We start from the raw sequence: 16,883 nt of genomic DNA on the forward strand, positions 1-16,883 counted from the left end.
AACCAACGATTGGTATGTGTTTGTTTGGCATTAAAGGAAACTAACAACTATGAACTAGGTTTACAGCATATGAAATACATTTGGCAACAACATGTACTTTGAGAGTGCAGACAGCCCAATTTTCATCAATTAATATATTCTGTAGACATACCCTCATCCGCGCTCTTTTCCTGAAAGCTGATCTGTCCAGTTTTGGAGTTGATGTCAGCAGGCCAGGGAAGCTAGGGTCGATATTCTTCTCTTGATCATCTTCGGTGGCATAAGGGACGGTGTGAGCCAAGACATCCAGGGGGTTTAGCTCGCTCGTCTGCGGGAACAAACTGCCGCCCTTGCTTGCCGTGCTACCGAGGTCCTTTGTCCCTGAATTGCTCACACACTCCGGCAGATTCAATGGGGGTCTAGCGGCAGATTTCTTTGACTTTATCATTGGAAATGCATCTGCTTTGAGTGTCGCAGGATATCCACACATTCTTGCCATCTCTGTTGTAGCATAGCTTTCGTCGGTAAAGTGTACGGAACAAACGTCCAATTTCTTGCCACTTTCGCATCTTTGGGCCACTGGTGCAACTTGAATCCGTCCCTGTTCGTGTTGTTACACCCTCCGAACACACACCGACGAGGCATGATGTCTCCAAGGTACGGAAAACAGTCGAAAAAACGGAAAATAACAGAGCTGATTTGACTCTGTGTTTGAGAAAATGGCGGATTGCTTCCCGATGTGACGTCACGTTGTGACGTCATCGCTCTGAGAGCGAATATTAGAAAGGCGTTTAATTCGCCAAAATTCACCCATTTAGAGTTTGGAAATCAGTTAAAAAAATATATGGTCTTTTTTCTGCAACATCAAGGTATATATTGACGCTTACATAGGTCTGGTGATAATGTTCCCCTTTAACTGAAGTGAGGCTTCGCGCTTTGTATAGACATACACTGCTAGCTTAGAGCTGCCTCCTGTCAGCGACAAAAATTAATAACTAGAGCTAAATTTGTATTTTTAATACTAACAACCTCTGGGACCCTATTACAGCAAGTAGATTGCCGACCTGTATTCTACCCAACATAATAAATAATCATAATTAAAATTCCCGATTTCAATTTTTATAAAAAATAATCTCGTAGACCTGGTGAACACTGAGGGATTTCTTTTAAGACTGTTGAAGTCTACCTACAGGAGAACAACGCCACTGCTTTCTGCTAATGACTTAAAAATGATCTTTTGTCTCCCCACTGTTGCAGGATCCGATCCTGGCGGAGCTGCTGCAAAGCCACAAGGACCAGATTGCATTCTATCACGAACATGACTCCCTGTTGGATCACAAGGAGGAAGAGGCCCTAAGCGAGGAGGATCGCAAAGCAGCCTGGGCTGAGTACGAAGCAGAGAAGAAGGTAACCATGATGTTTACCACAGCACATATATTAACACATTTACCAGCAAGAATAGGCAAAAGTAGATAAAACCTTTGCTTGCCATAGAAATACTATATCAAGTATTAGAGCTGCAGTTAAAACATGTCACTGTCTGTACTCGCAAAAAGCAATTTCCACATTTTCTGAACTATAGAGCGCATCAGCCGCACCCACTAAATTTTTGGGAAAAAATGTTTCTATACATTAGGCGCACTCATACTTGCCAGCCCTCCCGATTTTCCCGGGAGACTCCCAAATTTCAGTGCCCCTCCCGAAAATCTCCCAGGGCAACCATTCTCCCGAATTTCTCCCGATTTCCACCCGGACAACAATATTGGGGGCGTGCCTTTAGCGTCCTCTCTCACCTGAAAAGGAGACTATTATATATGTCTCCGTTATTCGTAGGTTTATCTCTAACCCATAAAGTAGGCAGGCACAGAGCTATTTCTCAGCGTGTGTTTATTCCAGCCGGCACGTTAATACACTGACACACAACGTCCGGATTCCCATCATGCATTGCTTCAAAACTACGGCAAGTAGTAATGTCCAAAAACATAACAGAGACGAAGCAGAAGAATGAAGAGACATGGCGACGACGACTAAGAAGAAGTACGCTTGCAAGTTCCAAAATGATTGGAAAAAATCATTTCAGTTCATCCAGGACAGCTCGAAGGGGAAGGGGTATTTTTTTATATATATATATATATATATATATATATATGGCCCTGCGATGAGGTGGCGACTTGTCCAGGGTGTACCCTGCCTTCCGCCCGATTGTAGCTGAGATAGGCTCCAGCGACCCCGAAGGGAATAAGCGGTAGAAAATGGATGGATATATATATATATATATATATATATATATATATATTGTATTTTTCAGAGTACAAGTCGCACCGGAGTATAAGTCGCACCTGCCGAAAATGCATAATAAAGAAGGGGAAAAAACGTATATAAGTCGCACTGGAGCCCGGCCAAACTATGAAAAAAAACTGCGACTTATAGTCTGAAAAATACGGTATATATATATATATATATATATATACACAGGTAAAAGCCAGTAAATTAGAATATTTTGAAAAACTTGATTTATTTCAGTAATTGCATTCAAAAGGTGTAACTTGTACATTATATTTATTCATTGCGCACAGACTGATGCATTCAAATGTTTATTTCATTTAATTTTGATGATTTGAAGTGGCAACAAATGAAAATCCAAAATTCCGTGTGTCACAAAATTAGAATATTACTTAAGGCTAATACAAAAGAGGGATTTTTAGAAATGTTGGCCAACTGAAAAGTATGAAAATGAAAAATATGAGCATGTACAATACTCAATACTTGGTTGGAGCTCCTTTTGCCTCAATTACTGCGTTAATGCGGCGTGGCATGGAGTCGATGAGTTTCTGGCACTGCTCAGGTGTTATGAGAGCCCAGGTTGCTCTGATAGTGGCCTTCAACTCTTCTGCGTTTTTGGGTCTGGCATTCTGCATCTTCCTTTTCACAATACCCCACAGATTTTTTATGGGGCTAAGGTCAGGGGAGTTGGCGGGCCAATTTAGAACAGAAATACCATGGTCCGTAAACCAGGCACGGGTAGATTTTGCGCTGTGTGCAGGCGCCAAGTCCTGTTGGAACTTGAAATCTCCATCTCCATAGAGCAGGTCAGCAGCAGGAAACATGAAGTGCTCTAAAACTTGCTGGTAGACGGCTGCGTTGACCCTGGATCTCAGGAAACAGAGTGGACCGACACCAGCAGATGACATGGAACCCCAAACCATCACTGATGGTGGAAACTTTACACTAGACTTCAGGCAACGTGGATCCTGTGCCTCTCCTGTCTTCCTCCAGACTCTGGGACCTCGATTTCCAAAGGAAATGCAAAATTTGCATGGTTGGGTGATGGTTTGGGGTGCCATGTCATCTGCTGGTGTCGGTCCACTCTGTTTCCTGAGATCCAGGGTCAACGCAGCCGTCTACCAGCAAGTTTTAGAGCACTTCATGCTTCCTGCTGCTGACCTGCTCTATGGAGATGGAGATTTCAAGTTCCAACAGGACTTGGCGCCTGCACACAGCGCAAAATCTACCCGTGCCTGGTTTACGGACCATGGTATTTCTGTTCTAAATTGGCCCGCCAACTCCCCTGACCTTAGCCCCATAGAAAATCTGTGGGGTATTGTGAAAAGGAAGATGCAGAATGCCAGACCCAAAAACGCAGAAGAGTTGAAGGCCACTATCAGAGCAACCTGGGCTCTCATAACACCTGAGCAGTGCCAGAAACTCATCGACTCCATGCCACGCCGCATTAACGCAGTAATTGAGGCAAAAGGAGCTCCAACCAAGTATTGAGTATTGTACATGCTCATATTTTTCATTTTCATACTTTTCAGTTGGCCAACATTTCTAAAAATCCCTTTTTTGTATTAGCCTTAAGTAATATTCTAATTTTGTGACACACGGAATTTTGGATTTTCATTTGTTGCCACTTCAAATCATCAAAATTAAATGAAATAAACATTTGAATGCATCAGTCTGTGTGCAATGAATAAATATAATGTACAAGTTACACCTTTTGAATGCAATTACTGAAATAAATCAAGTTTTTCAAAATATTCTAATTTACTGGCTTTTACGTGTGTGTGTGTGTGTGTGTGTGTGTGTGTGTGTGTGTGTGTGTGTGTGTGTGTGTGTGTGTGTGTGTGTGTGTGTGTGTGTGTGTGTGTGTGTGTGTGTGTGTGTGTGTGTGTGTGTGTGTGTGTGTGTGTGTGTGTGTGTGTGTGTGTGTGTGTGTGTGTGTGTGTGTGTGTGTGTGTGTGTGTGTGTGTGTGTGTGTGTGTGTGTGTGTGTGTGTGTGTGTCCCCCGAATTCGGAGGTCTCAAGGTTGGCAAGTATGGGCGCACTGGACTATAAGTCGCAGATATATACGCTGTGAAATTAGTTATTTACGCAGAAATATTTTGTAAATTGTTATTTACAAACTGCCAGTAACAACGTCTGATCAAACACAACAGAAGTCATCGTTGAAGTGAAGTTCCGGAAGCTAGCTCTACAATCCGCTAAACAGACTCAATAACTTCTCAGTGATGTTTTTGTGACGCAATACAAAAAAAGAATGCCATTGTATGTGAATAACACTAACACAGAGACTCTATTATATTAACTAATGCGGACAACGCTAGTATCATTATATTACGATAGCACGGGCAGACATACATGAAAGCACTTCACAGACTTCACACATGGAACGGTTTAGCAAGTATGAATTGTTTTAGTCAAATTATGAAACTTACAAATGCTGCCTGGATTGATGAATGAAGAATCCTTTCAAGCAGAAACGCTATGGACAGGGTTACTTTCGGTTTAACCTCTAAAGGCCTTAGTGGCCACATGCGTGGACAGCACCTTTTAGCTCTTATTTCCACAATTGTGTACACTACTGAATTCGGGTCTTATGCCGACATAAGAACACTTACTGTATTTTTCGGACTATAAGTCAGTTTTTTTCATAGTTTGGCCGGGGGTGCGACTTATACTCAGGAGCGACTTATGTGTGAAATTATTAACACATTACCGTAAAATATCAAATAATATTATTTAGCTCATTCACTTAAAAGACTAGACGTATAAGATTTCATGGGATTTAGCGATTAGGAGTGACAGATTGTATAGCATGTTCTATATGTTATAGTTATTTGAATGACTCTTACCATAATATGTTACGTTAACATACCAGTTGCTTATTTATGCCTCATATAACGTACACTTATTCAGCCTGTTGTTCACTATTCTTTATTTATTTTAAATTGCCTTTCAAATGTCTATTCTTGGTGTTGGCTTTTATCAAATACATTTCCCCAAAAAATGCGACTTATACTCCCGTGCGACTTATGTTTTTTTCCTTCTTTATTATGCATTTTCGGTAGGTGCGACTTATACTCCGAAAAATACGGTATACTGCTATTTGGTGGTGTCAGAAGAGTATAACATACAATGGAATTTGGGGAAAAAAAGTGTAAAAATAAAAAATGTGCATGTCACTACACATGAAGTACACGTTTGTGTACTTATGGACTAAGTACATCATATTAAAAGATTATTTTTAGTTTTTATTCTAATTAGGGTCCAATAAGCCCAAATAGCAAAGAGAAAGGAAAAAAAGCATGTAAACAACAGCTTGGGCCTTAAGAGGTTAAGGCAAAACAGGAAGTCATTTTTTTAACTCGCAGCACCTGCATTGACCGAACTGGTCCAAAAGATGGCGCTATAGCACAAACAACACAATTTCAGTCTTCTGCTCGGGTAAATATTGAACACAACACACTATGGAAATTAGCGAAAAAAATGCATAAATTAGGTACATCCTTTTATAAGACGCAGGGTTCAAAGTGTTGGAAAAAAGTAGCGGCTTATAGTCCCGGAATTTACGGTACTCTGAATAAGTTAAATTTGAGGATTTTTTAAATATGAATTACAGGGTATTTTGTGCATATGTTCAGCTGAATATCCATCCATCCATTTTCTACCGCTTGTCCCTATATTCGAACCTTTTGCTAGGAGACCATATATACCAAGCTACAGTTCCATCCCATTTACATGCTTAAGCATTAAAGCAGCCTGTCTCATGTTCACATATTCTTTTAAGGTCGGCCCTTGTACCGTCTCTCTATTTCCCTGATGTCTGTCTTTTTGTAGTTCAAATCAAAGGGTCATTAGTGTGTTTATTTGGGAGACTGGTGTGAAGGGTTGATCGTGCAAGCAAGCGGGAGTCAGTCTCCCCTCTCCTCGCGTAATCCTAGATTCTAATTCACCCTAATGATTATTTTTCCAACACACTCTACCTCCTCTGCCCCCTGTGTGCCGTAAGCGGCTTTTCCCTGAGCTCATCTGCTTGTCAGGAGAACACAGGGGTTTCCACTCGCAAGGGAAAAACAATGGCCCTGAGGTCCACTGCCAGTATTTGATTGCATTTGCATCGTTGTGATGTGTCCTGCAAATACTTTGTCAAGTACAGCAGAGAACAAAATGCACCCATTTAATTTGTTTTAATTAGCCGCTTACATCATCCAGCAGATATAAAATTCTATATTGATATTGCTGAATAGACGATATGACTGTTTATTTCTGACAGTCGAAATATATTGACATGCATACTTAGGGCGAAGGATTCTCTGTCTTTGTAGCGCGATATCCTGTTTTCTCACAGCAATATGCGCAACTGCCAGTTTGCACACACTTCTCAGACATACTATAAATAAAGATGCATAATGGCGCCTGCACAGCAGTGGTCAGTGGCCTTGAAAAATCGCACTGCTTGTGCTGAATGATTGTATTTGCATCTTCTCCTCCCAGAACTGTGGGATTTATGATGATCAGCGTATATTCTGCATATTCATGAAGACAGACATGCTAAATGAATTGCGTTCCTTATTTTGTGCACGTTTTTAGTACCGTATTCTTCGGATTATAAATTGCTCGGGGTATAAGTCGCACCGGCTGAAAATGCACAATAAAGAAGGAAAAAAACATAAGTCGCACTGGAGTATAAGTCCCATTTTTGGGGGAAATGTATTTGATAAAACCCAACACCAAGAATAGACATTTGAAAGGCAATTTAAAATAAATAAAGAATAGTGAACAACAGGCTGAATAAGTGTACGTTATATGAGGCATAAATAACCAACTGGTATGTTAACGTAACATATTATGGTTAGAGTCATTCAAATAACTATAACACAGGGGTGCTCACACTTTTTCTGCAGGCGAGCTACTTTTCAATTGATCAAGTCGTGGGGATCTACCTCATTCATATACCGTATTTTCCGCACCATAAGGCGCCCTGGGTTATAAGCCGCGCCTTCAATGAACGGCATATTTCAAAACTTTGTCCACCTATAAGCCGCCCCGTGTTGTAAGCCGCATCTAACTGCGCTAAAGGAATGTCAAAAAAACAGTCATATAGGTCAGTCAAACTTTAATAATATATTAAAACCAGCGTGATGTGGGCGCGCATGGAATCGTATATCAACATGGACGAAGCTGCGTGAAAAAAGCCACCCGGCCTCTTCGCGTAAACTTAAACTTCCCTTAACCACTCGCTCATCTTTTCTTCATCCATCCCTTCGAGTTAGCTTTTATGATGACGCCGGCTGGAAAGGTCTCTTTTGGCAAGGTCTTCCTTTTGAATATCACCATGGGTGGAAGTTTCTGGCCATTAGCATGGCAAGCTAGAACCACAGTGAAGGATGACTTCCCATTCCCTGTGGTGCGAATATTCACCGTACGTGCTCCCGTTGTATCCACAGTGCGGTTCACAGGAATATCAGTTGCTGTGAAATAGTAATCCGTGTGCGGATGGAGAGATTGCGTCTTTTCATGAACCGGATCCCTGTCGCTTTGTAGGAGCCATTTTGTGGTCTTTACAGATGTAAACGCACAAAGGAAATGATAATATCCGCGCGCTTTTTCTTCTTCTACGCGGGCGGGTGGTTGCTTACAGTAGAAGAAGAAGCGCTTCCTGTTCTATGGGGGCGGGTGCTTACCTTGGCGGTTGCTTGCGTAGAAGAAGAAGCGCTTCCTGTTCTACCGGGAAAAAAGATGGCGGCTGTTTACCGAAGTTGCGAGACCGAAACTTTATGAAAATGAATCTTAATATTTATCCATATATAAAGCGCACCGGGTTATAAGGCGCACTGTCAGCTTTTGAGAAAATTTGTGGTTTTTAGGTCCGCCTTATAGTGCGGAAAATACGGTATATATAATTTATATTTACTTATTTATGAAATATATGTTTTTGTTAACAAGTTAAAGGTGTTTAATGATAATGCAAGCATCTTTAACACATAGTTAATATTGTTAAAAAAGGTGTTTAATGATAATACAAGTATGTTTAATACATATAGTTAATATTGTTAACAAGTTAAAGGTGTTTAAAGATAATGCAAGCATGTTTAACACATATAGTTAATATTGTTAACAAGTTAAAGGTGTTTAATGATAATACAAGCATGTTTAACACATAGTTAATATTGTTAATAAATTAAAGGTGTTTAATGATAATACAAGAATGTTTAATACATATAGTTAATATTGTTAACAACTTAAAGGTGTTTAAAGATAATACAAGCATGTTTAACACATATAGTTAATATTGTTAATAAGTTAAAGGTGTTTAAAGATAATACAAGCATGTTTAACACATATAGATTCCTTTCTTTCATGAAGACAAGAATATAAGTTGGTGTATTACCTGATTCTGATGACTTGCATTGATTGGAATCAGACAGTGGTGCTGATAACGTCCGCATTTTCGAATGGAGGAGAAAAAAAGTCCTCCTTTCTGTCCAATACCACATGAAAGTGGTTGGTTTTTGGCATCTTATTTGTCCAGCTTCCGTACTCCTTTGTATACACTTTACAAGAAATATATTGTCGGCAAACTCCGTAGCTTGCTAGCTTGTGCACGCCAGCTTTCTGAGACTCTTATTTTGTTAGCGCAACTGTGCAGTCGGTCTTTGGAGTTTCGACGACAGGTACGGCGCCAGAGTCTGTTGAAATAAAGTGTTTCTCGCCTTCCAGTCGGTAATTTTAATGAGCTGGCAGCAGCCAGCGTCATCTCAGAAGACCCTCGGGTGCCGTGAATGTCAATCAAATGACGAAAGTGACGTCATAGTGAAGATTTATGATCGCTCATTTTTAGGACTATTTTTTTTAATGCCTGGCTGGTGATCGACTGACACACCCTCCGAGATCGACCGGTAGCTCGCGATCGACGTAATGAGCACCCCTGCTATAACATATAGAACATGCTATACGTTTACCGTTCCTCGAGCTGTGGCCACCTAGCTTTTAGCCAGCGATTAGCTTTTTTTAGTTTTCTTCATTTCAGTAAGAGTAGCCTCTGCTTTTCGCCAGTGCCTTACAAGTTTCTCGCTTAATCCAAACTTTCTTTCTGCTGCTCGATTGCCGTTTTCTGCTGCATATTTCACTACTTCCAGCTTGTAACCTGCAGTATATGATTTCCTTTTCGGTGCCATTTTTGTTCAGCCCTTCTCAGTTTTTATAAGTTACCGCCAATGTTGAAATGATCAATTTTCATAGGTACGGAAGTAGTAGCAGGTAGCATCTTTTTTTTCACAATGCACTTCTGCCATGACCCGCCCCCGCCAAACTTTTATTGGTTGACGTGTGTGTGTGACGATTGCTGATATACGCCTAGTCTCTTATAGGGATGTCCCGATCCGATATTTGGATCGGATCGGCTGCCGATATTTGCCAAAAATTGCGTATCAGCAAGGCATGGGAAAATGCCGATCCAGATCCAGTTTTAAAAAAAAATCCGGTCCGTGTTTTCCAACGCACATATTTAAAGAATACATTCCACTTTTCTGCTGCTCCGTAATTTCCGTTCCGCATTTTCCAGCACACCTTCAACACATCCACAATTCTCACGCAGTTGCTTTTAGCTGCTGGCATTACACGACAGGCTCTTCTCACTCTTTCCTGTGTCTCCCTCTCACAGACAGCGAGCGCACCTTCTTACACACGTCACATACTGTCACGTCATACGTAACATACTGTCACGTCATACGTCACATACTGTCACGTCAAACGTCACATACTGTCACGTCAAACGTCACATACGTATACGTCCTCTCCCAGCAGAGAGCGAGGTAGCGGCATGGCTAACGTTAGCTGTGATGCTAGCGCAGCCGCTAAGGTGCGCGCCTGCTCAAGCGTCCTCTGCGCACGGCAAATCTATGCCACGCACAAAATCAAATAAAAAATAAGCGCATAACAATTTTCGACACACGGACACGACAGAGAAAACAGTTTTCGTCATCCTTGTTCAAATATTGTGACGTCTGTCGAGACGCTTATCTCCATTCGGTGCCACACGTCCAGACTCCACACCATCAAAATTTCCACATCAACACCGTATGAAAAAATTAGTTATCTATTTAGTTGTGATTTCCTTCTCTGCATGAAAGTTTAAAAGTAGCATATATTAATGCAGTATGAAGAAGAATGTTTTAATGTAGACATGCAAGCCTTGAAAGAACATTTTGAAAATCAAGACTACATTTCCTGCAAATGGGTGCATTCCTACCCTATATTTTAACTTTAGATTTATTCTCATATCAAACTCTTTTGGCTGTCTTTTTGACATCAGGCGCCCCCTTCCACACCCTGGATTATAAATAATGTAAATAATTCAATGTGATTATCTTGTGTGATGACTGTATTATGATGATAGTATATATCTGATAGTATATATCTGTATCATGAATCAATTTAAGTGGACCCGACTTAAACAAGTTACCAGTAAATGTTACCATTTAGTGGTCAATTGTACGGAATATGTACTTCACTGTGCAACCTACTAATAAAAGTCTCAATCAATCAATCAAAACACATAGAATCATCATACTGCTGTGATTATATGCATCAAGTGTTCATTCAAGGCTAAGGCAAAATATCGAGATATATATTGTGTATCGCAATATGGCCTTAAAATATCGCAATATTAAAAAAAGGCCATATCGCCCAGCCCTAGTTCAATAATGTCATGTATAATTTTGTCTATTTTGTGTTTATCCTTGAATAAACAGGTCAGTTTCTTGTTACCAACCATTGTGTATTATTCAAAGTCCCCTAATTCAGCTGGCTAGTTGTTATCAAGAGTACTAAAACCCTTTTCAACATGATTCTGACAACTAAGTAGGCTAAATAACTTTAAACTTTAATACATGCTCGGATAGGCCAGTATCGGTCAGTATCGGTATCGGTCAGTATCGGTATCGGATCGGAAATGCAAAAACAATATCGGTATCGGATCGGAAGTTCAAAAACCTGGATCGGGACATCCCTAGTCTCTTACGTGAATTAGATAAATAATATTATTTGATATTTTACGGTAATGTGTTAATTTCACACATAAATCGCTCCAGAGTATAAGTCGCGGGCAAACTATGAAAAAAAACTGCGATTTATAATCCGAAAAATACGGTAGTTTAGCTTTGCATGCGCTTTCAAGTTTACGTGTTAGTCCACGCAAACTTTTAGTAGTTTAAGCACTTTGTCTTTTAGTATGTTGCCACAATATGTATATGTTCTGTTCCAAGGCTGTGTTTTTTTTTTTTTTTTTTTTTTTTTTTTTTTTTTTTTTTACTGTTTAGGCTCGCACACCTGTCTCTGACCAGGTCTGTAGAACCCCACTGCCTCCTACCCCCAACACCCACATACACATGCGCGCACACACACCGGATGGCCAGATTACAGGCCACAAGTAAACCATCTGCAGCAGAGTTTCAATTACACACAGTCATCGACATCCTGCTGGCCTTTACTGGGACTGTATACCTCAGATCTCACACACACACACACACATACACACGCTTATGTTTTCAGGGGGTTTTTTTTCTCAAAAAGTACTGGTGACTAAGTCATGGTGATTGCAATGCCACACATTCTTTGGTCGTCCATCAAATCAAATGCGGTGGTGCCTTTTCTGTTTCAGGGTCTGACCATGAGGACTAACTATCAGACACACCCCCAAATGGGCACCTCCTCCGTTTTCTCCCACTACAACATGGCGGCTTTGGCCACCATGACCAACCAGCAGCTGGAGGTAAGTAATGAGCTCCACATGCCCTTCTCTTTCCCCCCCTCCTCTATTTCCCCCCACGGCATGTCGCACCGCATTCCTTCGTCCCCGCTGCTAATTGTGACAACAGTCATGTAGCTGGCCAACCCCGCTCGGCCCTGTGGACCCCCACTTGTCACATCGTAATGCCTTATGTCTGGGGCTGCGGATATTTATATGTGCTGGCACATCGGACAAAAGTTGGTGGAAGATCAGTGGTGGGGAGCAGATGGGTAAAATATTTAGGCTGGTTTCAATTATTCTAATTATAGTGTGATATACAAATAAAGTTCACTCACTGATGACGTGATGTTATGAGGCCCAATCATCATAACACGCAATATTGCTTTCAACATTTTCATGTCTCTTTCCCAAACACCTCCTCAAATGATTACATTAGACCGTAAGTTGGTCTTAAAATAATGCTGACATATTATTCATCTGCAATCATTTGCCATACTCAAAACAATTTGAATATTGTGCAAAATTTGTTTATACCAGCAATTAGATTCACAAGCTGAAACTAATGACATGTAGCTTGTAACATGCAACTCAAGATATTTCAAGACTTATTTTTGATATAATGTTGGTGATGATGCCCTTGTCTACAAAAACCTCGAATTTAAAATTTCAGAACATTTTGGGTTTTCCAAAACTGTAAACCACGATGATCAAAATTATAACAAATAATATTTTGTTTTTTATGTAATACATTTACATACCTGCCAACTACTCCGGTTTTCCCGTAATTAGTACGGTTTTCATCAACCTATTCCGGGTTACGGTTGCAGTGATAAAAAATACGGTTTTTCATTAATTAAAAAAAAATATTTAAAAAAAAGTTTTATTCACGAAATCGCATAACAACAATGACAATCGACACTGCTTCCCGTAACTTCCTATCGAGCCATTCCGAATGCCATGCGCGAGGCTATTTATAGCACCGCTGCCAAGCTTTAGGCACCAGTTGCCATTGTTTCCAAACCAGCGAACGATCATGGAATCAGCCGGAGAAAAATCGCAAACGAGTCTTAAACCGAAAAGAAAACTGCAGTCATTCCGTGAAGAATATTCAAAAGCCTATCCGGGAATAATTATCCGTTCCAAAAAGGGTGAAAACTACGCGAATTGCACCTTGTGCAGACAAGATTTTTCGATCGGACACGGAGGAATTAGCGATGTAAAAGACCACGTTGGGACAAAAAAACACAAGTCTAATGCCGTTGCTAGCGATACAAGTGGAAAACTTTCAACGTTTTTCGGATTTTAGCCACAAAAAGGTAATGACACCAATGTTATCTATTGGAATTGTTTAGTACTGTTATACTGTTAAAAGTGTTTATACTATTTATGCTTTCAAGTCCAAGTTGAAGAAATCTTGTTAAATGTTGACAGCATAACTACCAAAATACAGAAGTATGTCCTCAATATTTTTGCAGTGCTATTTCTGTTGAAAAGTTCAAATGATTACATTAGAGATGTGATGTGCCACTTTTCAAGTGTCTGATGGCTTAAATTAATTTTCATTAATTTTTCATATTTTGAATTCTTTTGAAAGGCTTACAAAAAAACTACATTTGAATTGTAATTCCATGCTATTGACAGGACTATTCATTTTAATGAAGTTAGCTTACCATGTTTGCAGTATGATAATTGTGATAGAAATGTGAATTTTAGGCACAGAATATTTTTTACAATTGAACAAGGCAGTAGATTATACAAGCTTGGACAGAAAGTTAATAATGACACCAATTTTTTTTTATATGGAATTGTTTAGTACTGTTTTACCATTTGTTTACTGTAAAAAGTGTTTATACTGTTTATACTTTCAATTAACAAATTGAAGTCTTGTGAAAGGTTGACAGGATAACTGGCATTAACTGTCAAAATAATTTCAAACTATTGAAGTTAGCTTACAGAATAAACATGTCAATCAACCCATATGATTTTTGCTGTAATATTTTTGTTTTAAAAAGTCACTGTGACTGATAGAAAAGTGATGGTTTTAGCAACATTTTAACCTGTCTGGCTGCTAATAATCATTTTGCGTTGGGGGGCGAAGCCTGAACCCCCCCACCAGGACTTTGTCCTGGACCTACCCTGGCTACTAGGTTTTTCTGATTTCAAAAGTTGGCAGGTATGCATTTATATCACATAGTAGTTTCACATTTGAAGTTGAAATGCTGAAATAAATGGACTTTTACATGATCTTTTAAGTTTGTGAGTTTCACCTGTATGTCGTCCAGTAAAATGTATCACCTTACCAAGTGACTAACATGGTTTGTGCAAAATAAGACAAACACTGCAATGTAAAGTGCAAACTATGACACTGGACTAATACAATTAGGGAACATATAAACTGGGTAGTATTTTTTTCTCAGCTTCTTATAATTGGTTTCCTTTTACGGAGCATAGATTTTTGCCTTTACCATCTAGATTAGGTTTTAAAATGTTTTATTTGTTGTTTGTTTTCAAGCTATTGTTCTTCTGGCACCTCTGACAGGGTGTAGTGAATAATAGCCCACTGATGTGTGAAGTAGTATCTGACGCGTTGCTTGAGGGGCGTCATTAAATGCAACTTTGTAGTGTTGCACTTTACATCTTCCGGCCAAGTACAGAAGGAGTTATTGTTATCAATGCAGTGAGTTCAGACCATTGCAAGGAAAAGGAAACAAGTTATTTTTTAACAGTGTGCAGTAAATATAAAAATGACTGAGACTGAATGATACAGTAAATCTTATGGACTTTAACAACCAAATGAGTTCATAAGCACTTTAGAGCTCAATAATCCGACGTGGTTTTGTCGCTATGAACAACGCTTGATGACATTAATTATTTGAATCTATGTTATTCACACAATCCAAAGTATCCAACGGTCCTCCGTGCACATGCCTGAACCAATCCCATCCTTGCATTTAGTGGTGAGCTCGGGGCGCCTCTACCGCTCACGACGCAAGTGAGTTAAGTCGGTTGTTTCAACTGTTCTTCTGTCTTCATTTGTGGACAGGAGCTTATCAACCAAGGGCGACAGAAGGTCATCGAAGCAACAAATGCATTGAAGAATTTACAGCGAGACTCACTGGAGGACACTATCAGCCAAATAGTAAGTGCAGCTTTGATTCGCTTCCTCCTTCATTTCCACCCTTTACACAATGTTAATAAATCACTAGAACAAGACATGATCAAAGTCCAGTGGTACCTCGGTTTTTTTGTCACACTTTGAGTATGATTTAGTTTTAGCTGACAATATTTTACCAAAACTGTCAAGGGTTTTACAGTGCCTCAGTTTTAGTATTATTAAACACGCATAGATGCAGTACAGCTGCTAAATGAGTAAATAAAGTTGTAGCGTACAATTATAGTCCAATCCAAGTCAACAATAGCCTTAGAGCAGACCTGGGCAAATTAAGGCCCCAGGGGCTGCATGCGGCCTGTTAAGCTTTTCAATCTGGCCCGCCGGACATTCCCAAATAATGTCTTTAGATCTTTAAGATGGAAAAATCTACGTCACAGCAGCTCAAACAAGGCACCAAGCAGTGTGGGTGTGGAGCGTTTCCACAGAGTGTTTCCAGAGCGGCCAGCCTGAAATGCGGGTGTCAGGGACAGCCGCGGAAGGAGATTTGTACAACAAAGTTATAAAGCTTAGTGATATATCAGATTGTAGGTGGGGTTTTTTTTACCCTTTGCATTCATATTTCGCTGTGTTTGTTGCGTTTCGCTTGATTGTAATTAGCGATGTCCGATAATGGCTTTTTTGCCGATATTGTCCAACTCTTAATTACCGATTCGGATATCAACCCATACCGATATATACAGTCGTGGAATTAACACATTAGTATGCCTAATTTTGTTGTTATGCCCCGCTGGATGTATTAAACAATGTAACAAGGTTTTCCAAAATAAATCAACTCAAGTTATGGAAAAAAATGCCAAAATGGCACTGCCATATTTATTATTGAAGTCACAAAGTGCATTATTTTTTTTAACATGCCTCAAAACAGCAGCTTGGAATTTGGGACATGCTCTCCCTGAGAGAGCATGCGAAGGTTGAGTTGGGGGGAGTAGCGGGGGTTGTATATTGTAGCGTCCCGGAAGAGTTAGTGCTGCATGGGGTTCTGGGTATTTGTTCTGTTGTGTTTATGTTGTGTTACGTTGCGGATGTTCTCCCGAAATGTGTTTGTCATTCTTGTTTGGTGTGGGTTCACAGTGTGGCGCATATTTGTAACAGTGTTAAAGTTGTTTATACGGCCACCCTCAGTGTGACCTGTATGGTTGTCGACCAAGTATGATGCATTCGCTTGTGTGTGTGATATGCCGTAGATATTATGTGACTGGGCCGGCACGCAAAGGAGCTCTGTACTTCTCCCTACGTCCGTGTACATAGCGGTGTTTTAAAAAGTCATACATTTTACTTTTTAAAACCGATAAAATAACTTTTGAAACCGATACCGATCATTTCTGATATTACATTTTAAAGCTTTCCTAATCGTAATTGTCGATCGAGAGGGGGTGTGACGTTCATATGTTGTCAATTTTCAGTGTTTTATTGTTCATAGTTAATACTGTAAATCCCACATTCTTTACTTTCATGTACATTCTGGGTGTCTCGTTCAGTTAAAAAAAATTAAATTCCATTCCGTTTTTAATGCGGTCTGTCATAACTTTTTTAGCATTCAACCAGGTTTTGTATTAGTGTTCCTAAAAATCAGATATACTGGCCTAAGACACATTTGTTTATCTATATTTGACCCCCCCGAGGCAAAATATTTGCCCAGGGCTGCCTTAGAGTCTGTGTTCCGAAGTGTCACTGAACGCACCACACTGCAAGTCTAGCCAA

At 40.0% G+C, this 16,883-nt stretch overlaps 1 protein-coding gene across 2 annotated transcripts in view; it reads left to right on the forward strand.

Annotated features, from left to right (window-relative positions):
- Positions 1–16,883, forward strand: part of atrx (ATRX chromatin remodeler) — an 88,091-nt gene that overhangs the window by 62,029 nt on the left and 9,179 nt on the right. For both annotated transcript variants that reach the window (XM_061927926.2, XM_061927927.2), the window contains 3 exons: positions 1,237–1,386; positions 11,921–12,031; positions 15,054–15,149. In XM_061927926.2, the coding sequence (XP_061783910.2) occupies positions 1,237–1,386; positions 11,921–12,031; positions 15,054–15,149 (357 nt within the window). The remainder of the gene's footprint in view (positions 1–1,236; positions 1,387–11,920; positions 12,032–15,053; positions 15,150–16,883) is intronic.

Source organism: Nerophis lumbriciformis, linkage group LG35, assembly GCF_033978685.3.
Source record: "Nerophis lumbriciformis linkage group LG35, RoL_Nlum_v2.1, whole genome shotgun sequence".
Taxonomy (NCBI): Eukaryota; Metazoa; Chordata; class Actinopteri; order Syngnathiformes; family Syngnathidae; genus Nerophis; species Nerophis lumbriciformis.